Source organism: Platalea leucorodia (genome assembly GCF_965183815.1).
Source record: "Platalea leucorodia genome assembly, chromosome: 8".
In the NCBI taxonomy this organism is placed as follows: Eukaryota; Metazoa; Chordata; class Aves; order Pelecaniformes; family Threskiornithidae; genus Platalea; species Platalea leucorodia.
In genome coordinates, this window is record NC_138830.1 from 15,096,155 (window position 1) to 15,122,168 (window position 26,014).

General features: G+C 42.5%; 1 protein-coding gene across 9 annotated transcripts in view; it reads right to left on the bottom strand.

The window, feature by feature from the left end:
* The window catches only part of ATP13A3 (ATPase 13A3), a 60,257-nt gene extending 35,959 nt beyond the window's left edge, over positions 1-24,298 (bottom strand). For 4 of the 9 annotated variants that reach the window (XM_082320089.1, XM_082320090.1, XM_082320087.1 and 1 more), the window contains exons 1-3: positions 24,170-24,298; positions 22,848-22,901; positions 722-815 (exon numbers count right to left, since the gene is read on the bottom strand). In XM_082320089.1, the coding sequence (XP_082176215.1) occupies positions 722-815; positions 22,848-22,885 (132 nt within the window). In that variant the 5' untranslated portion in view covers positions 22,886-22,901; positions 24,170-24,298. Of the gene's footprint in view, positions 1-721; positions 816-3,746; positions 3,819-12,032; positions 12,073-22,244; positions 22,363-22,847; positions 22,902-24,169 lie in introns of those variants that run through there. The other 5 variants (XM_082320086.1, XM_082320091.1, XM_082320092.1 and 2 more) reach the window with 5 other exon arrangements.
* Positions 24,299-26,014: the final 1,716 nt, after the last annotated feature.

The following is a 26,014-nucleotide window of genomic DNA, read 5'->3' on the forward strand; positions in this document are numbered from 1 at the left end:
GCTTTTCCTAGCAGCGTGCACAAAGACGGAACAAGGACTTCAGTTCACAGGAATCTACCATTTTTTAAAACAAAAATCCCTATCTGCCCCAAATAGTTTCTGCTGTCTCTAGAATGGGCTATGAATTTAAAGATCAGCTGCCACTATTTTCCTGTTAAAGCTAACTGCTGTGTCTTCCAGGACAAACTATATCATTGCTCCAGTAGGAAGCAAAGTTTAGGTGCTACCAAATACCCATAAAACTGTTTGCCATGCTTTAGGAAGTGGGTCTTATCTGCATAAATATGAATATGCAAGAGTATGCAGAGTACAGTCAGATTATGGAGCATTAGCCTGTTTTAAATTACACGGGAAAAAGCTCCAGGATTTGTAGGAAAAACAAAAACAAAAACAGCCAAACAAAAAAAAAACCCAAACCTCACCACTTTGCTTCCATTTTCCTTTAAAAAAAAATGTTGTTAAGTACCAAAATCTCTTATCTATTGGACTACTGACCTCAATGTAACCAAACCAGCACCCTTGCAAAGGCTTTCAACAAAAATATTCCCTATCCCAAGACTAAATTTCTTAATACCAAAAAAGATTATCAAGGATAACCTTATAAAATTGCTAAACTGATTTAAACTGAGACAGTCCACTTCCCAATGTGAAATGCCCCATTTTAGAGAGAAAACCACAAAAATGTGTTTCTTTCACTGTACAGACCATTAGAATTCATTACCATCTCATCTTCCTCTGCTTTATTGACAAATTTCTTTTCTTCTTTCTCCATGTTTAGTATGATATGGAACTTCTCGACTTGAGATATGGAAGACCTTTAACAACAAGAGAATTAAAAATTGAAGCAACATTACTGATTTTTATACCTAAGTATTAGGTTGTTTTGAGTTATCTTCTGTATATGCATGCCCATAAAACACAGACAACATATTAATATAGACCTTAAATTTGCACTGTTACTAGTTTCCAGTAGTAACGACCCAAGGAGCTCTAGTAGAACTTTAAGATTGAACACTGGATGAATACAAGTGAAATATTGCAGAAACCGCAGGCTTTGAAGGAGGGAAAAGAGCTTGTACCAATTTAACTTGGTTACATTCTACATGCAGCAAGCAGTTTTTGGTACATTCTACAAACTTCACAATGGAAACGTAAATTAAACCTGTAAAAAAGCTTAAAGTAGGTCAAGATTACACATTTCTATCATTCTATATGTAATAGCTCCAATCAGATGCTTTCAGAAGCCAGGCTATCCTTCAAGAGGAAAAGCACTGTACCCCTGAGATACACACTTCTCATCTGAGAAAAAAAAAAAAATTACATGCTAAAAAAAGTTTAGCGCACAGTTTAGTATTTCTAAGTCAAGACATGCTTAATGGTCAGTTAGTCTTTCCCCTTCTTTCCAATTCTTTTACCATTCCATTTCTATCAATGGGTTCATTTCTTATTGTAAATCTCTCATAGTTGCACATCTTGAGGGGTGCTTTGAGGAGAGATTATGATCACAAGTTTCAGGAATAAGGAAAGGCATTAAAAATATGAAGCTGTCTATGAGATGAACATAGGGCACACAGATCCCTGTTCCAGTAGGGAAAAACTACAAACAAAAGGCTACAACATACTAAAAGGCTCATCAGAAGTTCCAACATCACATAAACAAAGAAAAATCAAAGATACCAAGTCAAAAAGTTAAATTTTTGAAATTAAAACTGCATCTAACTTTCATTTGGGCACCCCTGTACATGTTAATTGTATATAATTTATAATTAATGCACCCATATTATATTTCCACAGGACCACCTCCCATAGTTAAAACCACCAAATAGCCAGTGCTCACCTGCCAAGACACGAATTAACTATCATTCTCTGCACTGACATTGTACAGCCTTTGATTTTATTTACTGCACATATAAATCTCTCAGAAGACAGCACTTACTACCACAGCATATAAGCAGTCCTCAAGTATTAAGGATTCACTGTCATAGCACAAGTAGTTATTGTAATTGTCATTTTTCAGACAGAAGGCTGTTAAAGAAAATCAAGGTGAAAGCCATCCACTTAACTTCATCTCAGCTGTCCACTGAAGACCAGGATGCCACTATTTAATATACTTAGTATTAGGTAGCATTACAATAAAAGCACAACCATTACCAAGTTCTTTGCTGTCATTAACTCCCCAACATTTTCACAAATCAAATCACCAGACTCCAAGTCAGATCCTCTCAAAGCCAGCCCCTGGATCCATGCACTTACATTCAGCAGCAATGCCAACTTCAAAAGGTCCTTCCTCCCAACTCCTGCAGTTTATCAACATCATCACACCCTTGCGTGTTTTCTGCAAGCTACCACCTCCTCTCCAATTAAGCCAACAAATGAACGCAACAGAAAAGGTTTCTTTTGCTGCCCAAATCTGGGTCTCCTCGGAAATCTATTCCCACTGCTCTATAAGGTCCTAGTAGAAGAAACACACACTCAAAGCAAAGAACTGCATCACAACACAGGGCTCAGTCACAGGTGAAAAACAACTCGGCACTTCATAAATTGAGTGCTTGACACAGTTTTTATTTTGTTCTGTATGGTAGGAAGCTCATTTGGTAACAACTGTCTCCTTTGATAGAAACACGAGCTCACATGCTCCTTGCTTTGTTAAGCTGAAAAATTTCTATTACTACCCAGTCCTGAACTATGAATACCTTTCTTACTGCAGATTAATTTGGAAATTAAGCCAAAAGATGTGCATCTCTGATACTTCCTTATCTGCTACACAAGTCATGCAAGTTCTAAAACACATTTTTGTTTAAATTGCCACTTTTCTTCACTAAACAGCTTTTTATCCTGGGAAAGAGAAAGAGAGAGATGAAACCAAGTTAAAATCTGTCCTAAACCTACACAGGATTGCTAAGAAAGCTCCTAGAACAATCTTTGAATTAAACATCAAACAACTTTATGTACACTGGACAAATCACATTTTCAATCAATAAATCATGCAGCCAGAAAAAAAGTTTTGCGTATTTACAGAATTATACTTCTAATAGAGTTCACAGCTCCATGAGGGAATGATTAGATTTACCATACTTGAACTAGTCTGCTCTTAAACAAACACGCATTTCCCCACTATAGTGTACTGCAACATCAAAAACAGTGTCTGCAGGCAAAACTCCAATCTTGATGAACATACCTAGCAACAACTGTACTTGATACAGGAAAGCACCAGGCAGCAAAATAAATGCAAAGAGCTTTAACATCAATAAATCACAACTGAGATTTCCATATGGGCGACGCGCCTGAACAGGCACCTTATGGGACACCGCGGCAGCATGAGAGAGAAGTGCAATTGCTTTAATTTCGGGCTGTTCCACAGCTAGGAAGGAACGTCAAGTCGTCGGTCTGAAGAAGCACAAAGGGAAATCTCAGCACTGAGAGCACCAGCAACAATTCCTGCGACTCAGTAAGTTCTTTGAACAGCTGGGTAGAATCACACAGGGAATACATGAGGAGCATTAGGAGGCTATTTTTGACTCACATCATTAGCTCCATCTGCATTATTTTATACAGACTCATTTACTGAGCAACCTTCACCTAACACACACATTCTCAGTATTTCACATACTACCTGTATTTTTCCACATTAAACTCAAATTCAAATCTCTAAACTTAGAAAACATTAGAGACCTTTTCTTAGCTGACGGGTCACAAAAATCGTTACTATTCAGCAACAAAGAACAGCACTCTTTCTCCAGTCTTACCCCTTTTGGCACGTCGTCAAGAGTTCAAATGCATAACTGTTTTGGGTTTGTTTCTCACTGCCCTGCTGAAAGGTGGGGTTGAACACCACCACCATGGGCTCCACAGGGTTGGCCTCTTTGGAGGTGACTTCAGGCTGCTGGGTCAGACTGAAGAAAGCAGCAGCAGCATCTCACCAATTCAGAAGAGACTTTAGCAATCTGCGTTTGATCTTTACTTCCTTCCTTCTGTAATATGGTGGGAAATTAAATATTCAATACTTCAAATACTTAATATTTAAATATAAGCCTTGGACTTTTCAGACTACAAGGCAGTACGACATTTTACTAGTACTCGAATTGAAGTGAGGTTGAAATCCACTCAGGAGAAGCAACGTGGATGCAGGAATATTCAAATATAAAGTGTCTCTGATGCAAGGGCTGCCACTCGGCCTCTCTCCGGCACAAGTTCCCTGGAGTGAATAGCTAGGTAAGCCCCTTCCCCCTTTAACAAACCAAAAATAGCAACCAAAAAGCACTATTTATTCGCTTTAAAGAAAGGGGCCAAAAACAATGGAAATGGTGAAAGTTACTGTTGCTCCACTTACATAATTTTTACTCATTGAGCCACTATTGTAGAGCTAAGCATATTCTAGAGTCAGAAAAGTAGGAAGTATCAAATAGGTCTGTAAAAGAAATGCTGTTTGCCACTGAGACTAAGAGAATGAGATCACTTGGAACATTTTACAACATAGGTATAAACCTAACAAATGGTATAGCGATCAGCTGAACAATGTCTGAACTGTAAGTACTTCTAAGAGCATACATTTGAATAACAAGCTTAAAAAGTAAATCTGCAACTTTGTAAAAAAAGTATATCAAAATTAAGTTAAACTGCATTTGCTATTTGCCTCTGTCCTGAAGAGTATACAGCCGTGAGTAGGACAGCACCTGCAGTTTCAGATTTAAGTCAATATTACTTTGGAGCTAAAGGAGATGACAAATTGGATCACTGGAGAAATTACAGCAGTATACGGACCTTAAAACTACATGCATCCCCCCCAGTGAAGAAAATATTGCACCTTTTCTGAATTACTACACCAGTATCTATTTGTTGATCTATCCTGACTAAACAACCAAGCAGTTCTACCAAAATATTTATAGGCAATAAACATTCGTAGCAACAGCATAAAAGGTGCAAGTGAAGGCATGGAACATTCATTAAGGAAAATGTTAAAGAACTACAGTAAGTCTCAATCAGTATGCCTGAAAAGTTCTGCAAGCCACACTTTCGAAGGACTACTAGCTTATCTGAAGTCAGTTTTCTCATAGTTGGCATAATTAACAAAGTACTTCAGTGCAAATTTTACCCTTCAAGTTTGATTTGGGGGCTGGGAAGCAAAGAGATCTTCCCTCCGTTCTCCTCAACATTTGTCCCAAGTCCATAATCCTTAAAAATTAATTCTGCTTTAGCATACATACATTGTTGCCATCAGTTTATTCTTCCAGCTTTCCAGTTTAACTGGAAGTTTCCTAAGTTCAAGAGAAAAATTCCAAGGTCTGGAAAGACTACAGCTACAAAAGAAGAAACTTTTGAGATCTCCTGCAGCCAATGAGTAATTTAAATACCAAGTTTCTTAGATGAAAATATAATTTTGACTGCTCAAGTCTTTAGTAAAATCCATGTATGGATATGCATAAAAAAATTATCAAGTTGTTACATATGCTTATGCTCTGCCATCATTCGTCTGCTTAAAATACACAATAAAGTTACAAACTTGTATCTTAAACATTGCCTATTTTATTCTTTTTAGATATTCGTAAAAATCCTGAGATAACTAAAAGAGTTTCTCTTACCAACAAGCAGTCCAGCAGCTGTCGTCTGCACTTGCTTTTGTTATCATGAGTTAGTGAGGCAGTTCTTAATAACTGAGACCCTATCTACAAGGGAAGTCCTGACAAATGAACTATTTTGTCTAAAATCTAAAAAAAGTCTCCAAGGGCTTTTCAAACTGTTATCAAAAGATTAACATATCAAAGAAAATTTGGCACTGCTTGGAATGCCTTCCCCCCCCCCTTCCCTCCAGTGTGGCTGAACAATTGCAAGACTGTGGCCGGGCTGGCGGAGGCTGCGCTTCCAGGCATCAGCCGCCCGGTCCAGCTCCTGCTATTCAAACCACAAATGCCCCACCAGGAGCCTGCAGACAGTTTCAGGTCTATGCACGAGTCCTGATATTATCTGCCCAGCTAAAAGCGTATATGCTTCTGACCAAACCCTTCCTTGTATTTACAGCTGTTGTGAGCGAAGACAACAACATTCATTTTGAGGAGCTAATCGATGATAAAGGCGGCAGTTAAGAAATACATATATTTCTCACTCTCAACATTTTACAGTTTATCCCACAGCATAATGAAGCAATCACATACACCAAATTATACAACCTTTAGAGATCAAGCGCTACAAAGCTAAAATGGGTTAACTTGGTGACTACCCGAACGTTGCAGAAATACGTTACTTTTCTGTACAAGAGAAGGATCAACCAGCACTGCTTTGGTAAGAACACAAAGGGCAAATGAAAAGATCTAGCAAAGCAGACAGGAAAAGTGAGAGACATGCATGGAAGAGGCCAAATCTAAGAACTACTTATATGCAGACATTAATACAAGTCAATCTTCCTCCTACGTAATCGCTGTCATTAAATAAACCAAGCACCGTAAATTTCTACAGGAAGAGAATTAAGACAAAAAAGCCCCACAATTGGCCTGTCTAGAAAAAGATCACAATATAGATCAAACATGAATCATATTCCTGAAATCTGATCTAGTGTCTTACTAAGTGACCAGTCTGGCTCTCCTGGGTCCAAAAGGATCTACTATGGCATCTTTAAGGGCTACTGAAAGACTTTTCAAGAACTTACTTACAACAAATATATCCTCCATTAAAAGAGACACTTCACAGCTCTGGAGTTGAAAATTAACTTTCTAAATGGCCTGATGCCATTAAAAGTCTTTCAGTTTCCTGAATTAAAAAAAAATACCTTGAACAGTCATTCTTAACTGCCTGTTGCATAGCAGACAGACATCATCTTCAACTGTATCCTGACTTGCTGTCAAAACAGAAAAATCCTGTTTCATTTTGAAACTAGAAAACCAAACATTATTTCAGTCACTCAGAAATTAAACATTTCTGCACTTTAGAGCCACACTTCCAACCCTTTACCACAAGAAGGAACAAACCAGCAAGGTAACAGACCTTACAACGGCAACGTTTACCACCAGGGCTTATTCACGTTCCAGCAACACGCGATTCCCACACATTCAGAGCTGTTACCAAACTGAGTCCATTTTTTCCAGGCATTATGGTAAAGGTTTTCGGCATTCATGCACCGGACCTACAGGAGGTAAGCCACTGCTTTACATATACAAACGCCAACTAATGCTCAATCTCTGCCATACTGGCAGTTCTAAAATTAAAAATTGAAGAAGTACTCAAACTAGAAGAGCAGTAACAGGCCAGGAATAGGTATGAATGTATCTTCCGAGAATACATTCAGTTTCAAAATACATTCAATTTCTCAGGAAAGATGAAAACACAGCCTGGGCTATAGCTGACCATTAGCAGAAGAGGATAGCAGTTAATTTTTACGAAGCGATTGACAGAGGAAAAGTGCATGCTTTTGCCCTTCCATAGAAGCCAGCTTTCCGCATCACCCTACAGGGGCTGTGTATCGGGTGCTGCATGGGAACACTTGGCACATCCAAGGAGACGGTGCGTTGGAAGACAGTTCTGCACTAGTACCTCAGGCCGAATGCCAAAAGTTGCTCTGAATATTGAAGTGTATTTCAAAATTTCAATGGTATATGTCCACAAGCATATTTTTAAGAAGTACCTCTTAACCAGCAGTAAAAAAAAAAAAAAAATAATGAAAATGCTTATTCAAAATTATTCCAGACAGATTAAGAACTCTTTCCCCCAAACCATGGAAACACCTCTCAGGAGGGGGCAGGGGGAGGATCTTGACTCAAGATCACTTTTGCCATCCTGCTAATGAAACCTCCTGGTCTACACAACACTTGGCAGCACTGACTATACAAAATTGCACTCAGTACGTTGCTTTCAATACGTGTGTAGTATTTAATCTGATGCCAGAATTGCCAGCAGCCAAGGAAAGAAGTTCTAGGTATAGCTTAAGAGACCATACTCTAGAAAAAGCACACTGTTAAATGGAGCTACAAAAAAATAGAAGGAAAAGTCTTATCAGCTATTACTACTTGAGCTTGCAGCTCCTGCCCATGCCAACTGCTAATGAGTTCTACATACAATACCTGAAAAGTTGAATCTAAAACGCTGACTTAAAATGTGCTGTGCCAATAAGTAAATGGACAAGGACACAAGGCTAAGAAGATAAAAAAATAAAGATAAGGAAAATATTTAGGAGCACATTCTTCTCAAACCGTACTACATAACGTGCTGCACACTTTAAAAATCAATCACCAAAAAAAAAAAAGCAAACTTGAACAGAACATTTCAAGCTTTCAAGAGCTGAAACCAGAGCTTCTGCCCACAGTGTCTTATACATAAGTCCCATATTTACTTTCTAGTCGTCCTCCTCCTTTACATAAGAGATCCTATTTCAGCATCTATAAAAATAATGTACTATCTGCTAAAATTCTCCACTGGCTGCTTTTGAAGAGATTGGCAGAACCTGCAGCCACTGAAAATGAAAAAAGGACCATTTTTAAACAGACTTGCAATTACAGAAGCTAGGAGTCGATTTTAAAGGCTGTAAGAATGCCCTGGCTAAAATCCACTTGATGGCATCTTGTCTCCAAACAGTCTGTTATCAGGATTTATCATCCCTCACTCATTATTCTTCGTATCTCCTCGGAGGAAACAGTTTCCAAAGTTCCTTTTTATGGATTCTTACAGTCTTCCAGGAGCTTCTGAACACAGGTGTGCCTGCACTCAGCATTTTTGCATCTCTCATGTGCACCAGTGTTGCAGTGACACTCAGTATCCAGGACCACAGCCATGACTCGGGGCAGACAGGATTACGCTACAGCCTGGACTCAGAGGGGCCCATCCATCTGAGCTGCAGCACAACACTAGAGACTTCTCGCACCACCTGGCAAGCCTGACACCGTGCACGAGATCCTGTCTTTGCCCACCCCCAAAACATAAAAGCCACACCACTCAAAGATCGCTTCTAAACCGAGACAGATCACTTTATACCTGGTATACAACTTAGCCAATAGTCTGGGGATATCACATTTTTTATGACCATAGAGAACAAGGTTATCACATTTTACTTCAACATACACTAGGATAAGCTTGTGTGTGTTAATTTAAATTTATTTGTGAAATTTTCAGTATTATTTTAACAGATTAATATTTATTATATTTTGTAGTCCAGACTACAAACGTGAAAGACACTCTCCTTGAGAGGCACCTTCAATCTGAGAAATGCACCTTACATGAATGGAAGTCATTGCGGTTTACAGTTCTCCAGTAGCTTGCAGCTGAACCCTTAAATACGAAGTTATCCACATAATGTACAATAAATGTTGGATAACACCTGCAAGCTAAAAGAACTATGGAAGATCAAAAACCCTCCAGCTATATTTTGAAGGGAGTTAAGGTTATAATTTGTACTACAAACAAAGCTTAACACTTTAGTCAACTAACCAAGCTCTAACAATAAGAATGACATAATAGTTTAATGAATACATGGAAATTTTACAAGTACACGAGCTAAATTTTAACAAAGCCCTCCACTCAATACCTATTTTATCACTTCCCATCTTGGGCTTTCTGTTATAATACAAGCTTTTGTTTCTGTGTTTAGGCTTAAGGAAGACCATTGTATCTAACAATCACCAAACCGAAACTGTATTTACATTTGTAGAGTGTATTCTTTGTAAAGTATACTTTTTGCAGGCTGCAATAGCAATTGCAATGTTTATAGTAGAATACATGCTACATTAAGGTAAGATAATTCTACATCCAACAATAAACTCAGTATCACAATTCATCATGATAACAAAGTACTATAGCCAATACTATACTCAAATCTTACTTTCTGGCTGGTCTTCAGATCATTATTTTCAGGCAACTTAAAAATTTGCTTTTAATTTAACAGCACATGCACAAGTTGAAGACATGTTAGAAGAGAATTTAGGAAAGCAGTCATTCATATCAAGGACAACTAGACTAGCACTTCACCACCTAACCTTCCTGGCATCTCATTTATCTTACTTGAAGCAGCAGCTATTTACATTAATGAAAATTTCCAACTGATAAATCAAGCACCAGAAGCCAAACTTGCCCAAAGTTTGTTCCCACTCTCAGGCACACAGAAATACAGTCTTTCCTTGTTTCCTTTTCAGATGTCTGGATCTCCTACCTGGCTGCCATTAGGGAAAGAAGGTCTGTTCCACAGTCAGGGAATCCAATAAAGCATACATTTATTTTAGATGCTTATTGTTCCTTTCCTCTCTTGGAAGAGCATACTAGACGTTTGGGTTAGAATTCACAGACTTTGACAACAGGGACAATGAAATGCTTTATTTATGCTTGGAAGAGAAAGTTAAACTGTTTCAAATACCTTGGGTAAGGCATGGCGCCATTACACCCAGCGTGACTTTTCAATAGCTGAGCACTGAAGCTGTTTCCAAAAGTTCCTTTCTCACATGGGGGCATGGGGCTTGAACTTTACTCAGTCCTTCTATTTGATTAAATAACCAAGACTATTATGGTCAGATAATGGAGATGGCAAAGATGCCCCATTCCAGCACCAAGAGAACCGCAAGTATTCTAGCGGAGAACTGGGAGTCTGAAGACCCAGATCCAGCAACAATGGGTCCTTTCAAGGAAGCATTTCCCCTCAGGGGCTGTGCCAAGAGCCCAACCTTTCCTGTGTGGCTGCCGCCTTATTGTGCGATGTAGAGTATCTGCTTCCTGGGATATATTTGCTTTTGTAGTATGGATGCTCAGTAAAAGGAGGCAATGACTTTTTTTCCTCTTCCTCTAAATTCTTGGAAAATACTTTTGAGGTTAACACAAGAACATTTGAATCAAATTTCTGTTCACCTACAAGGAGATCACCAAGCACAACCAGACTAATCACAAGAGATGGAACTTTCCTCTAAAGTTTAGACATTTAACTTTTGTTTCCTCATAAAACACATATAGTTGGCATACAGCTATGACTACAGCAAAGTTTGAGAACCAGTCATACTCATCATAAGCAAGCAATCTGCTTTAGCGCCTTTCCTTTCCCATTGTAAGTATGACTTAGTACCTTTCATTGCTTTCAGCCAAGCATCCTGAGACAAAGCAGCAATATTTCTTCACACTTTCCTGAAGTCATGATGTAGAACTTAAAAGATTCTTGAAGTTCAACTATGTGACTGCTAAATGCACACATATAGAGTATCTTCCAGATTAACAGAAATAGCATCAAATTGTACTCACTTCTAAAGATTTATTCTGTAATAAAAGCTATACATGCAAATAGGTTAAACTTCAGCACTTAAACCTGGGTTTTCTAATGTTTACTGACAGTACAATTTTTTTAAACAGTCATAATAAATTGATACAAAGCCTTAAGTACGTGGCACATTCACTTTACTTAGATCAGAAACACTTCAAGGAAAGAGCTCTTCTTGTGTGCAACTAACACACCAATCAATAGAAATACTATCCATGACAGAAATTGCTAAAACTGTAAGTATCATATAACAACACTAAAAATTAAATTAAAAGGTTGTATCAAAGAATTTAACACAATTTAAGATGTCAAGCAGGACAATTTATTTCCCTTGATCAAATTCTTGTAACTGAAATAAGTAACAGAAAAATCTACAAACAAGTGGCATTCAGAGATTAGACTGCTGTAGAAGACAATTTTCTTATGCACAGGAATTTATACAACCTGACAGCTTAGCTCCTGAAAATTATTAATTTACTCTCAGAACTACCATATGAGGTAAGATGAGAAAACCGAGGAGGAAAAGTTACACTCTCTATCTCCATGAACTGAAGTTTGACAAACACGAGAAGAGAACAGATATATTCCTCCACGCCTGTAACGTAAACTTTGGCCCACGTCCATCTACCTGCTATGTCCCAATCATTCAGAAGAGTCCTACAAACCCAGAAGAGCTTTAGTGATTTAGTAAACAGTTATCCCTCAGAGAAGGAATTCTACGATCCATGAAATTAAATGAACTCACAGCAGCCTACTACAATACGTTTCATCATTGCCTTAAATAGCTCAGTCTAAATGATACTTCGCAGCACTTGTGTACCTCTTGGGAATGATTTCCACAGCATCAGCAGTGGGAGACATCTTCTGTAGAATGGAAATAGACTCTGAAAAAATCTGACACATGATCTCCCTTCAACTGCTGCAATCTTCTCAGCACTGATGATGACAGTCAGTAAAGGTCTTCAGACTTGCTTCTTCCAGTAAGCAACAGCTTTTGGTTATCACTCCATTTATAGTTAACTTTTATCCTGAACACTTACCTAAAAGGAGAAATTCTTCTTTAACATATCATGTCTAGAGCAATATTTATGTCCGCATTTGAGCTACCTTTTTCAGAATTTTTTTTTCTTTCCTAGCCTATAAACTTTTTTATAACAGTACTAAGAGATGCAACTGTATCAGTCTTCTCTGCTGTAAGGAGAAAAGCTAGTTTTCTTAAAACCAAGACTGAAATGTTGTAAGTGCATTAAATGTATCAAGTAGCACTCTTTCCTCAAGCGTTGGCCCCACTAACTGAAATATCACCACTGTCTACCCAAATATTCAGAAGTAGCATCTTCTCAGATACCTCTGGTCCAGATGCGCCACTCAGATTTCCCCCATCAGCCTTGTTTTTTCACAAATATTAGGTGAAAACAGAGGTCAGCTTTCTAAAGCACCATTAAGGACTGCCACGATCTTCCACATACATTAAATGCGCGAGGAGCTTTTATTCTATATCCATTGAATGAAAGTAACCGAAGAATAGGAAGCCTGGCCGAAGGCTAACAGAGCAACAAAATAATGGTCCCGAAAGTGCACGTTCGATCTGACCTTAGTCCAGCATCCTAACGAGCAGCAGTCAAGGATTCAACACAGGTAGAGTGGTATAACGATACTGCCCAGTAGACTCTCTCCAATCCCAGTGACTTGCAGTTCAAGAGCTTCGTCAGCCAAATACCATATCATCTTATTTAATACTAAGTGGATTTTTCTTAATTTTTTAAATTATTTTGGGGCACATTTTAAGTGTGCCAATATCCTGCAGCAAAGAATTCCCGAGTTCGTGGAAGAGGATTTTTTTCTTTCCTTATTTTGACCCTTCATCTGCTAGTTTCAGCTGAAGCTTCCTACTTGTATTTGAAGGGGCAGTGAAGTCATGCCTTATTTACTCCCTCCCTGCCACCTATGATTCTTTTATAGACTGTTTTATCCTCCACCCTTCAGTTTTCTCCATGCAGAAACAACTAACAGCTTCCCTTACGGAGGTCATTCCATACTTCTGATCATCCTTGTCAGCATCTTTCTTACAATGTCTCATTCCCCATAAGAATTTGCACATGGCCAATGACACATTAATGCTACAAACAAATCAGAAAATAATATGCTACACAAATAGCTAATTAAGATCGGTTATACATTTTTCAAGAGAAGAAGTGTCTGTTTTCTCTCATACATACTCAACACTTCACAGGTAAGTGGAAGAGAAGTCACATGTTCCAAGAAGCACCTGCTGGTTACACTAAGTGCTGATGTTAAAAACAAAAATCATCTACGGAATAGGAACATTAAATACCATTACATATATTACAAAAAAATATATTCCATGTGGACATAGTTCTGGGCAACTGGCTCTAGGTGGCCCTGCTTGAGCTGGGGGACTGGACAAGATGACCTCCAGAGGGCCCTTTCAACCTCAACCACCCTGTGAGTCTGCGATTCCACTTACCATACCCAGTATGTTTTCTTAAAAGAACGTTCAAATGATGGTGGCTCGCAAGATGAGAGATTTACAACAAACATTTTCATTTGCTTCAAGCTGAGCCAGGGGAGGTTTAGGTTAGATATTAGGAAAAACTTCTTCACTGAGACGGTGGTCAAGCCTTGGAACAGGTTGCCCAGGGGAGTGGTTGAGTATCCATCCCTGGAGGTATTTAAAGAACGGATAGACACGGTGCTTGAAGACATGGTATAGATGGACTTGGCAGTGATAGGTTAACGGTTGGACACGATGATCTTAAGGGTCTTTTCCAACCTTGACGATTCTATAATTCTACGATTCTATGACTTTTCATAAGTCATCAAGGAACTAAACTTGCAATTATACAGGTACTAAATCCCTCATCATCAAGTTCCAGATCCCTGAAATATCTCTAGAACATGAGAAGTTCCCATCAGGACTATCCCCACATGCCATTTCTGATGAGCACAGGTCTTTCTGGATTTCTGGTTTACAGGATGAAGCTAATGCTTCTATTCCAGATGGTTCCACAGCATCCAAATCCCCATCTGTCTTACACTTCAAACCTCACAGTAAAGGGATCAAGGGCAGAGCACAGAATACATCTGAAAACACTTCAAACACAAAGTAAGCAATGTTTTTTTTACCCTGGCTTTCTACACAAAGAAAGAAGGGGTAGACTTCACAATTTACGTAAAAGCGACCACAGGGCAGCTCTGTCAAAGTTAACACCTCACTCTGAAGCTTCAACGGGATCATGAGACTTAAGCATAAACTGAACCCCTTGTAGAGGCTCTGCAGTCCTCAAATTTGTATGCTCCTTACAGAAGCTACAGCAGAGTAGCCTGATTCCAGATGCAGTAGGCTTTATCCAAGATACCTAGCAAACCAGAGTGATTAATACAGTTAGAAATGCGCACGTGCAACTTTCTGACAGACATTAACTTAACTCCCATCTTACCTGCAAACATAACAACCACTTCGCAGAGTTCTTAAAAATGCCTTCATTTGTCAAGGCAGAACAGAAGAACTTGGGAAAGACCCAACTTAAACACCATCACAACTTGCTGTATGAATACGCACTTTGGTTTCTCCTTGGCCACAGCACTCAGGAAAGGAAATTCACAAGCAACTACTTTATCTGAATGAAAGCAAAACAATCAAAAAGGTTTTGAAAAAGACAGAAGCTCTGAACATTACCTTATTTCTATGGAACATTAAGAAGGGAATCAGCCACAAGTTACTGTATTTTTACTATCTTTCAAGCTGATGTTCTAGGTATCAAGCCCGTTTTCACAGCTGTATTTAATAGATACACTACCACGCTTCCAAATTTAAGAAATATTAACTTAACTAAAATCAAAATTAGCATCCAAGGAATGAGGATGTTCCCTGATGGAGGAAAGCACAGATATAAAACACACACTTCAGGAACCTAGCAAAGATAAGGTGGGAGGATAAGGTGAAACATCGAGCAGATGATTCACCACAACATACTGCCCCATGAACTCAGCAAACTCAACTGCCTAGGTATAGCTCAATGTCTGTAATATCAAAAATTAGTCTCTAAGGAAAATGAGCTTTACAAAAGGTGAACTACTTCAATTTAGCAGTCAGTCAATAGAAAGCATTTTCTCAGTGTGCACACCAAAATATTCTCAACCTGATACAGCTTCTCTTGACAGTAGCTAATCAACCAGCACAATTACTGTTTTGACTATAGTCTGTGTAAGTTCTCCTACCACATCCATCAATGTTACATATAACAAGTGTTACCTGACTTCAGCTGGACAGACAATTATGGCATTTAATATACTGTTGCTTCCCAGACACTTATGCCACTGGAGGGTAACAGCAAGCAGAAGAAACTGAGGCACTCTACGTTTGTTCCACGTGAAAGATGTAGACTACACAAATTCAAAGTACTTTGCACCGAAACCTGAGCAAAACACTCCTATGATCCATTCTACCAAAGGAGTTATGTGGACCAGCAATCTCCAGCAAAGAGACAGTAGCAATTTAACGCACCAGATAATCACTACTGAAATGACCACAGGCTAAGAACTGGTGTTACAAATGCTACTAGTATACCAGTACAGGCTTGAGGCAGAAAAATCCTTCCTAACGCATGCTCAGAATGCAATTATGCCAACAGCCTTGCTACTGACAAAAGCTGTCTCTCTGGGGAAGGGATGTTGCTGCATAAAGGAAGAGGTGGCACAGGGAAGAGCACTATGAGGATACCTACATTTGTATGCTATAGAATAAGGACTCTGTCAAGCTGACAAGACCGTAAGTTATTTTTCACTGTGCTCTCCCCCTACAAAATGCATACAATTTGTGTGGTGAAACATTACATGTGTTCCTAGATTTTTGCCTGTGTATTACTATTGTAAAGCTATTTCCGCTGGAAAAGACATGGTCGTAAGAAAATGCAATTTTTATTTCAAACAAAAAATAAAATTTGTAGATGAACTAACAAAACTTAGGAAGTCAGGAGCCCAAGTACACTTCCAACCAACGGAGACTACACAACAGGGCTTTTCCAAGTGCTTCTATTCACTCAGACACATTACATCTGCCTCTGCACCAGACACATGCCCTTCATCATGGGTTGATCTCATCCAAGCACTAGATAACTGTCGCAGCAGTACAATTGTACAGAACAACGAATAGGCAGAAGCTGTGTTTCATCCATACACTGTTGGTATTTAAAGCCTGGCTGCCCAAACTGGAGTCAAAACAATTACTCCTTTTCACACCACAGGTCTTCAGTATTGCCAGTATTAAGGCTCAGTAGACTGCCTCTAGCAATAAAGCATGGCTATGATGCAGGAAAGTAATGTCAAGACCCTCTCCTGAAACACTACTTAACTTCTTTGTGGTCCTCATCAAATGGACCAACTGAAGATAGGGTTAATCCAAAGAATGCACTCTGCAAGACTGCACATTTGGCAGCCCTTTTATGGTCCCGTTTGAATTACCAGTTGGTCTGAAAAGAACTTTTTGCTGGCTTGTCAGATCTCGAGTACTGCTATAGTGACAGAAGCACCAGTTTTAGACAGCAGCACCCTCAGCCAAAGACTGCTCAAGCCAATGGAACAACCCTTTGAATTCACTGGGCTTTGGATCAAGCCTTCACAACTTAGTGACAATGGCAGACATGTTAAGATTCCTCCACTAAGATAAAAACAGCTCCTCTGTTTGAGAAACAGAGGTAAGAAAAGCTGTCCCTCTGCTCAGAGAAAAAATTCTCTAGCAATTCAACAGCAATAGGACTTTTCAGGAAATTCATCTGTACCCAGAAGTTACACAGTTCAATAAATACTATTACGGGGTGAAGGTACAGTCAGGCAGGTAACGCAATGTAACTGCCAACACATTGTACAATCACCACAGTGGAGGTGAACCCTTATTTACATCACTGAACTTTCAGCTCCTGCTATCTACCACTGCATTTATCGTATCCTCCAGAAGATAAGCTCTTGCTATTGTTGACATTAAATGCTGTGGCAGATCTAAAGGCCAGAGTTCACAAGGGTAACTGTACTTTTCTTCATTCACTTGGAGACATGGTATGACAGCAAAATGCATAGGATTAATTTAAATGTTTCCACACATTCCAGTTATCTTACAAATCAATCTCTGAAATAGAAGGAATAATTGGATCCTTTGTTTTGTCATGCAGTCTACTGCAGACATTCAAAAGCAATTATAAGACTGCACGAAAATAATGATAAATAAAATAGCATGGCTAGACTCACAGTTGGACTTTCCACTTGGAAATCTGTCCGTCCTCACTTAGGCTCCCTGTACTGGTGAATATACTGAAGTACATGTCCTTCAAAAAGATCTTCAAAGCCAAAGGTGGACCTTTCGAAGTATGGGTCAAAAGCATTAGGATTACCATCTGAGTCTAAAGTAGTAATCTGAAGCTACTAAGACTACTAAAATTATTGAAAATTCCTCAACGCTCTGCTACACTGAAGTTACGCGCACACGTACCCCTTGCCATCCTGTAGTACCTCCGCCATGGAGGTTTAGAACATCCCGACAGCACAAGAAAACTTGTTCCATTTGCAAGAGGCAGCATCCCAGAGAAGAGAGTCACATCCAGAACACTGTATGTTTCCAAACTGATACAAGCACCACGATCTAGCCATTTGAACCTGCGCAAGGTCTAAGCTCACATGATATGACCAAGAGATGGACAAAAAGAATCCTGTGTATTTCCCCTTCCTTGGCCCAAACGTGACACAAACTACAACCAGAATCCTATAAAATGAGATGAAAGGGACATCAATAGAGAGTTTAGTCTATTCCCCAACCTAAACCAACTACACTAGTCTTTCTCAACACACGAACTTGTTCTTAATGGCCACCATAAAAGACTTCTTAGAGTACCATTCTTACTGTGAGAAAATTAAAAGCATAATCAGTGTTTTCCTCAGTGAAACTTAATCCCATTTCAACCTGCCCATCATGGTCATTGAAAATAGCATTTTCTTCTTACAAATCTTTTAAATACTTGAAATGTCTTACATTCCTCTTAACCTCCTCATCTCTTGCCAAAATAACTTGGATTTTCTTCCATCTTCATAAAGTTGTTTCCTCAAATTCCGATCATTTGCATTTCTCTCCTCTGAACCCTTTCCAAGTGGTCCAAATTCTTCTTGAATTTTGGCACCCAAAACGGATGCTGTCTGCACACTGGGAGTATACCAACAACAAATAAAAGCCGACGGATTTAAACTTTACATCTCACAGACAATAATCCTGTTTAAACATCCCAGTAAGATATTTGCCTTTTCTCCTAACAGCATGACACTGACTCATGTTCAACTTGTGATCCAGTACACCCCCAGGTCCTTTTTCTAGTACCTAACCAGCTATTCTTCACCCTGCACTTGCACAGCTGATAATTCCTGCCTAAGTGCAGTACTCTGCATTTGTCCCTATTGAATTTCATCCTGTTTTTCAGGTCATTTTGAACTCTCATCATGTCCTCCAACACATAGTCCCTGAGAAGTTAATAAGCACATTTAATCAGCCAGTTGACTGATGCTTCCATTAAAGGCAATTGTACCCAGGACAGAACCCTTCAACATAACCTCGCATTTCAACACTGAATCAATAATTACTGTTCTCTGAATAGGATCATCTACCCATTTTTGCACGTTTCCTAGACTACTTCCCCCAGATCATGTCTCCATTTACTTATGAGGCCATTAAAATGTGGAAAACCTTATTAAATAAATAAATCTATCAATCAGGAGACAAGACCTCCACTGCTTCTGCCATAGCCACAAAGCCTTCTGCAGTAAAAAGGTATTAGACTTTGGATGCAATTAGTTCTCCCACAAATCAGTTCATGCTGTTATTCTTCTCGTAGTTATCTTCCAAGCACTTGAAAACAGAATGTTTGCTTATTAATCTCAACTGATGGAAAAGAAATGAGAAAGTGAACTGTCAGACTTCCTCTTCCTCAGCTCTCTTCCATTATAACTCTCTGAAGACTTGTCCTTTGCCAGTCTTCTAGTACTTCTGAGTATTTCTAGATAATATTTTTGCATTTTTTGAGCTGTTTTGAGAATCGTACAGTGAAGCTTATCAGGGCCAGCTGACGCAGGAACATCTAATGGAAGTACACTCTAGTGTAAAATACTACCTCATCACAAGTATTAATAAGATTAAGGACCTGCATGACACTGTGTTAAAGACAAGCAAAATAAGCACCAAGCACTTTAAAAGTTCTGCACCTTCTGTAGATACATACGTTCTCTACTGAATCAAGAGAGACATTTTCCAGTCTTCCTCCTGCTATTAATGTACTTCTACCAGGAAGCTTGCTAGCTTTTATGCCTCTTGCTTGTTGTAATTACATCTGCACTTTGGCCTTTCCAATATCTGCCTCTACTGTTCTTTCATACATGTTCTTCATGTGACTTACTTTCACTCTCTACATATATTTTTTTCTTGTATACAAAATCAGCAAAAGCTCATAATACAAGTTAGTCTTACTACTTTCTCTATTTCTCAAAAGCCTTCCCATTTTGCTGTTCTGTCTCCTACCCTTTATAAGGATCACGAGCTCTGACTTCATAGCCATTGCCATTTATTACCTTTCATTTTGACATCCCCAGGCTAGAATAAAATCTAAAGGAGTTGCCATTTTTGTTGCTGTATGTACCTTCTAAACTGAAAATGTCACCATCACATAACTTTGATAAAGGTCAAAAGAGAAAGAGTTGGGTATTTTGATCTTGAAGGATGGTCTTTTGGTCTTAAATACCACATAAAATCTCAATCCAACTAAAGTAGTAATGGACTTGCTACCATTTCCACTACCTGGTCCTCTTCCAAAGAGCTGCTTTAAGATGAACAATGCAACGCCACAATTCTAATAAACCAGAACCACAAAAAAGGTCTGAATTTTTTCAAAGGAAAAATATATAACGAAGAAATGAAAATACAGAATGAATGCAAAATGCAGCTAATTCTGGTAGGACTGATAGGATTACGAACACTACAACTGACACTGCACCACTTCAGAGCAAGCAGCCAGACTCCATCGCCACAGAGACCCCTGCCCAATCCCAACCGCGCACAGCGCTCCACACAGATGGTGCTGAAGTTACAGATTTTAGAAAAGGAGCAGCACTTCAGATTTTTGGGTAGACCACATCCATAACTCCTGAAGAGTAGCTGTGATTCACCCATCCTTTTTTATTTAAGTCTGCCTTTCGGCTACCAAAGATTAAAGTTTACAGACTTATTTCAATCAGGAATAAAGGTGTCAGACTTGAAGCTATAATACAACTACAGTTTACTACAAACTGAACTTTTGTTCTCTGCTAAGCAGATTATTTAACAAAGGAAGTAGCTTTTTTAATGAATGAAAATTATTTTTAGCTCATTGTGTAACAGTGAAAGGGAAACACTTCAGCATTACTGTTATTTAAAACATTTTTCTAAATGTCTAGTTGGGAAATTAGGGTTTTTGAAGTAGGATTTGTTTTGTATGAACTCTCCCATGCTAAACATAACCAGATCCAAGCACTAGTCAGAATGTTGGTTTTTTTTCGCCATGAACACAAGAACACAAAACCTACTAATTTGCACAATACCATGCCTACAGACCCAAAGCAGGCTTGGCCATACTAGATGCCACACTGTGGAGACCCGTAATCCCTGCCCAAAGAAAGCATACACTTACATACACGCTCAGTTCTCCAATGCAAGTCTTTAAGCCATTCAAAAGATGAGTCTAAACGTACACTGCAGAAGCATACATTTTTACATTACACTGATACTGTTTGGGCATTGAGAAAACGAAATCTAAGGAAGCCCTTTTTTCTAATTTCCAAAACTCAGAGTTTTACAACAATGAACTAAAGGACTTTGTTTCACAAGGTATTAACGGAATGAAACCTCTTCCCTCTATGCCAGCTACCATTAGGTTCATACTAGACAGACATTTAATAAGGAAAGTGTTAGAACAGTTCTCCCTGGCCTCCTCTTAAAGATCCTTAAGCGTACCACTCAACTCAGACATTTTTTTACACCAGGAGTAATAATTCCTACAACAGACCTTGGACAAGCCAAGTCAAAAGTAATCCACTGTTAGTATTTTACAGAAATAACGCAAACAGCATCTGAAGGTTGCCAGAAAAAGGAACAAGGGTGCAATGGTTAAGACGCTTGATGAAAACCTGGCCTTTCCACGTCAGCTCCCAGTTCTAGTACAGATTTCCTCCATGACCTGGACAACCCACTTGGACCTGGCTTTAACAATAAAAAGGTATTTTACTCCACAGCACTGAAAATCTGTCTTGTTGACTGTTTTATACTCCACACAGAAGACGATGAGGATACTACCTCCTCGAGGCAAATGAGAAAAATTAATCTGAAGGGCTCCATGTCAGTAGAGATTTTTCTTTTCTTTTTTAAAATAATTTATTACGAACACAGCAAAGCAGCTTGTCTGATGCACCATGCCTGTCACGTGGCACGCTAGCAGAAGAGGACTGAATCACAAAGTTTCTCAATCATACCGAGCCATCATGACGCAACTTCCCTCCCTGCTAGGCAGCCCCCACACTCCCTTGCCAGGCATTGCACGCTGCCTGACCCAGCAGCTGGGACCTTTTGTCCCTCTCTCTTCAGGTTAGGGATGAATTAGTGCCTGCCCAAGTCACCAAGCCCTCCCTAGAGGATGAACGAAAAAGAAATACAGGAATGGACACTTGATTCTATATGACAACTAACAAAAAAATTAAGCAGCGAGAGCATAATGAGCTCAAAGTCTAGAGAGCACTACTGGAAGACACCAAGCGGAGCAGCTAGAACAGCACCACTGCTCCTGGAAGGCATTCGGGGAGGCAGCAGCTGCTGTCCAGCGGCTCCTCTGGAGACAGAGTCTGCAGAATTGCTCAGATCCCTTTCCCTGCTTTCTCCTCCTTGTGGCATGGACAGTCAGCTTTGGCCAAAACCCAAGTTAACAAGATCTCTCTTACCCATTTTCTGAAGTACCTTAAAAGCTGAGTACTTTGGAGCACATCAGTTTTTCCGAGGCGCTCACACTGGAAGGCTCCATGCTGCCAGAAGCCAGTGTTCCTCCTCACAGCTGACACCACCAACAATACATGACATTTTCATTTCACCAAGCCATCTTAACCATAGGCTTCTTCGAAATCAGGAGAGTTAAGTCAGTACCAATAAATTTCCGAGTCAATTATAGAGTTCAAAGTTTACATACTACATCTTCTTTAAACTTTGTAAAGTTGTATTTTTAATTAGCCAACAAGAAAAAGCAGCTTACAAATCTAGCAGTATGTGGCCCTTACTGTCAGGCTACACACCAAGACAAACATTCCCTCAGTGTACATGCAGTCAAGATCTATTGCTGTCGCCAGTGACACTGCTACATGGACACTAAGTTTATGAGGGCCTGACTCATACCATAGAGTATATTTAAATAATTTAAAGAAAGCCATTTCTCTACAGGTTCAAGAAAATCAATATTCTATAGGAGATAACACAGCACTATACAAAAGTCAGTTTATTTTTAATAAAAGGTAAAAGTAGCAAGTCTTTCAGATATGATGGAACTGATGGCAGAAAAATACAGCTAACCTGTCTGAAGAGCCAGTGTGTGGACAAATCTCAGACATACAACGGCTGAGTCACCTACAATAAAAAAAAAAGAATATATATAGTCAGAAGAATGAATAGGCTAAATGAAACTTAATTGCCCTAGCTAAGAAAACATCGTACAGCTATAGCAAGTGCAAACAGCAAAGAAAACACGTTAATGAATTCTAGAACTGGAACAAAATTCTCAGCAAGCTCAGATGAAGAAGAAGCCGTCAGCCGGGGCGGCCAGACAACTATCAGGGCTCATGTTAGAGCAGTTTAGAGTTAACCATCTCCCACTGCTGGAGGCTGCGCTATCTTAGCTGAGGGAGACGACAGCTTCTTGAAGGGCTCCAAAAGCGTCCTCCAACCACAGCACCTCCAACCACAGCACCTGCAGGGATACACAGACCCCGGCGGGCAAGCCAGGGCACCAGTGGTAGCAGCAAACTTTTAGAGCCGATACTGCAGATGCTCAAGTTCTTCCTCTTCACCTGAAGTACCAATGCAGTTTTTAAAACTGCCTCGTCAATTCCGTTTCATTGCTCAGCGTTTAATGCACCTGGCAGTTGTTTATCCCTGAACAAGCATAAACAAGCCCCCTCTCTGGGATGAAGCAGTGGTTGTCAGAGGCGCTTGCAGCGTGAGATCACCATCGCCATAGCCCAGCTGACAGAAAAATACTCTATACCCTTTGTCAACAGCAGTGTAACGCACTGACTCATCTGCTGAAGACATGGACGAGACGCACTGAGCCCTCTTCCACGTTGCCGGGGAAGTTTCTCTCCGGCACATGACGGCCAGCCTTCCCCACCGACCCCGCGCTGACGTGTGCCCGGCAGCGAAACGCTTCATGCGCCGCTGTCCGGTAACCGGGCCCCGCCGGCAGAGCCGAAAGCCGGGCCGAGCGGACGGAGGAGGCGCAAGGGGACCCCTGCCCGAGCTGCTGGCGGCGCCAGCCGGCGGCCCCGGGGGCAGAGCGGGGCTGCCGGCGCACAGGCGGGCAGCGGGAGGGGGGGTGGGGAGCGGCCGGGAAGGCGCCGCACCTGTCCGGGGACCGGCGGCCAGCAGACCCCGGGCGGCCGCGCTCACGCCCCCCGCCCGCCCCTTCCCCGGGCCCCGCTCCGAGCAGCCCGGGACTCCGCTATGCAGGGCAGCGCCCGAGCCGGGCCGCCCCGCGGGGGCTCCTGCGGGCAGAGGCGAGGCCGGCGCGGCTGCAGGGCGCTGCAGGCGGCCTCGCCGAGCCCGAGGCGGCGGGGCTGCGGGCGACACTGCAGGCCCGGCCCGGCCCGGCGCGGCCCGGCCCGCGGACCCTCCCTCACCTGCCGGACCGTGCCGTGCCGTGCCGTGCCGGGCCCGCCGCCCCGCGGCCCCACTCACCGGCGGCGCCCTCAGCTGAGCCCCATGCCGGCGGGGCGGGCGCGGGACCGGGACCGGAGCGGGACCGGCTCTCCCCCGCCCCACCCCGCCCGCGCGCCGCGGCTGCCTCGTGAGGCGCGACCGGATCCGCCGCCAACCGGCTCCACGCGCCTGCCGCGCTGGGCGGGGGCAGGGAGGGGCGCGGAAGTGACGCCACCGCGGCACGCCCCCCCCCCCCCGCGCGTTACGCGCCGGAAGAGCGGGAGTGGGCGGTGCCGGCGGGGGCGGGGCCTCGCCTGGGAGGGGGCGGGGCTTGGGCGGGGGCGGGGACCGCTGTGGGGCGGGGGGAGCCCGGGGGCGGCGCGCCCGAGGCGGGAGGCGGCTGCGGGGGCTGCGGGGCGGCGGCGCCGGGGGCCTCGGCCGGGGCTGGCGGCGGGGCGGGAGCGGAGGCTGCGGGGCCCGGCGCGGCCCCTGGAAGCTGCAGGAGAGGCATCCCGGCGGAGTCGGGGCCGGCTCCTCGGGGAGCCCGCCTGAGCTACCCCGGTCCCCGACTGCGGCGGGATGGGGAGCGGCACGCCGCGGTACGGGGCCAGGGCCTCTAACGCCTCCCTTGGCGCAGCCGGCCCCGGCCGGCGCAGGCGTTCAGGCCGCGGCACCCCGGGGAGCCGGCCGCTCCGTGCCCGGGTACGGCCACCGCGGGCGTTGCGTGGCGGAGAGAGGGTGGGGAACGGCCCGTGGAAACCTCCGTGACGGGGACGAACGGAGGCAGAGGCACGGCCGCCGAGGGGCTCCCCGCAGACCCACCTGCGGTGCGGGGCGCGGCCCGGGCCCCCCTCAGCCCCGCAGGAGCGCCGAGGGCCGTGGCGCGGCCCGCTGGCCGGTGGGCGCCCGCTCTGAACAGCCCATCTCCGCTGCTGTCGGCGGCCATCGCCACTGCTAGCGACGGGCTCCTCTGGAAACGTACCGGCGCCCGAGGAGCCCGCCCGGCGCCCCGCTGCCCCTCGGTGCCCCTCGGTGCCTCCTGGGCAGCCCTGCCCGCGCCGCTCTCCGCGGCTGCCCCGCCGGCCCCGCGCGCCCTCCGCCACCCGGCGCGTCGCTTTGTGGGGCTGGCGTTGCTCAGGTGCGCCCAGGTGAGAAAGCCAGCGAGGGCGGCGTGACGGGCGGCCCGCTCAACGGCTGTCCCACCAACTCGTGCCTCTCTCCGGACGCTGTATCAGAAATTATTTTTACTACTCCTAGGTAACATATAAAGATAATCAACATTGTAAGGCCAAAGAAGGGACACCTGTGTGACTTGGCTAAACATACCCTCAGGTGGATGACGGGTTAAGTTTTCAGACGCATCAGTTAAAGATTCTGAAGAGCACTGTAAACCATTTAGGGGGTCTGTAAACCGCAATAGGGTCTATATTTATCTTCACATATTTTTTTTTTCCACTAGTTCTCCTCCATTGCAGATTAAGGGAGCCGTTGACCATTACATCTCATCACATGCGACCCCAGCAGTGACTGAAGAGGGGCTGCCTCCATCTGGCAGAGCATCCTGTCCTCCCAGCAGCACTCTCGGCTTCCCGCACCAGCTCCAGTGACCCCACAGCTCCAGGCTGAGTCAGCCCGGCACAGGGATCCAGCAGGAAACTCTGCCAGTAATGAAAAGAAAAGAAAAGGCATAGTTTCCCGTTAGCCCAGTGAGTTGAACTGATTCACCAGGCAGGCATGTGACCACTATTTAAGTGAAGGAGAGGAAAAGAAAAGGAGAAACAAAACTGCTCCTTTTGTCAGCCACCCACGGATCAGGCATAATACTG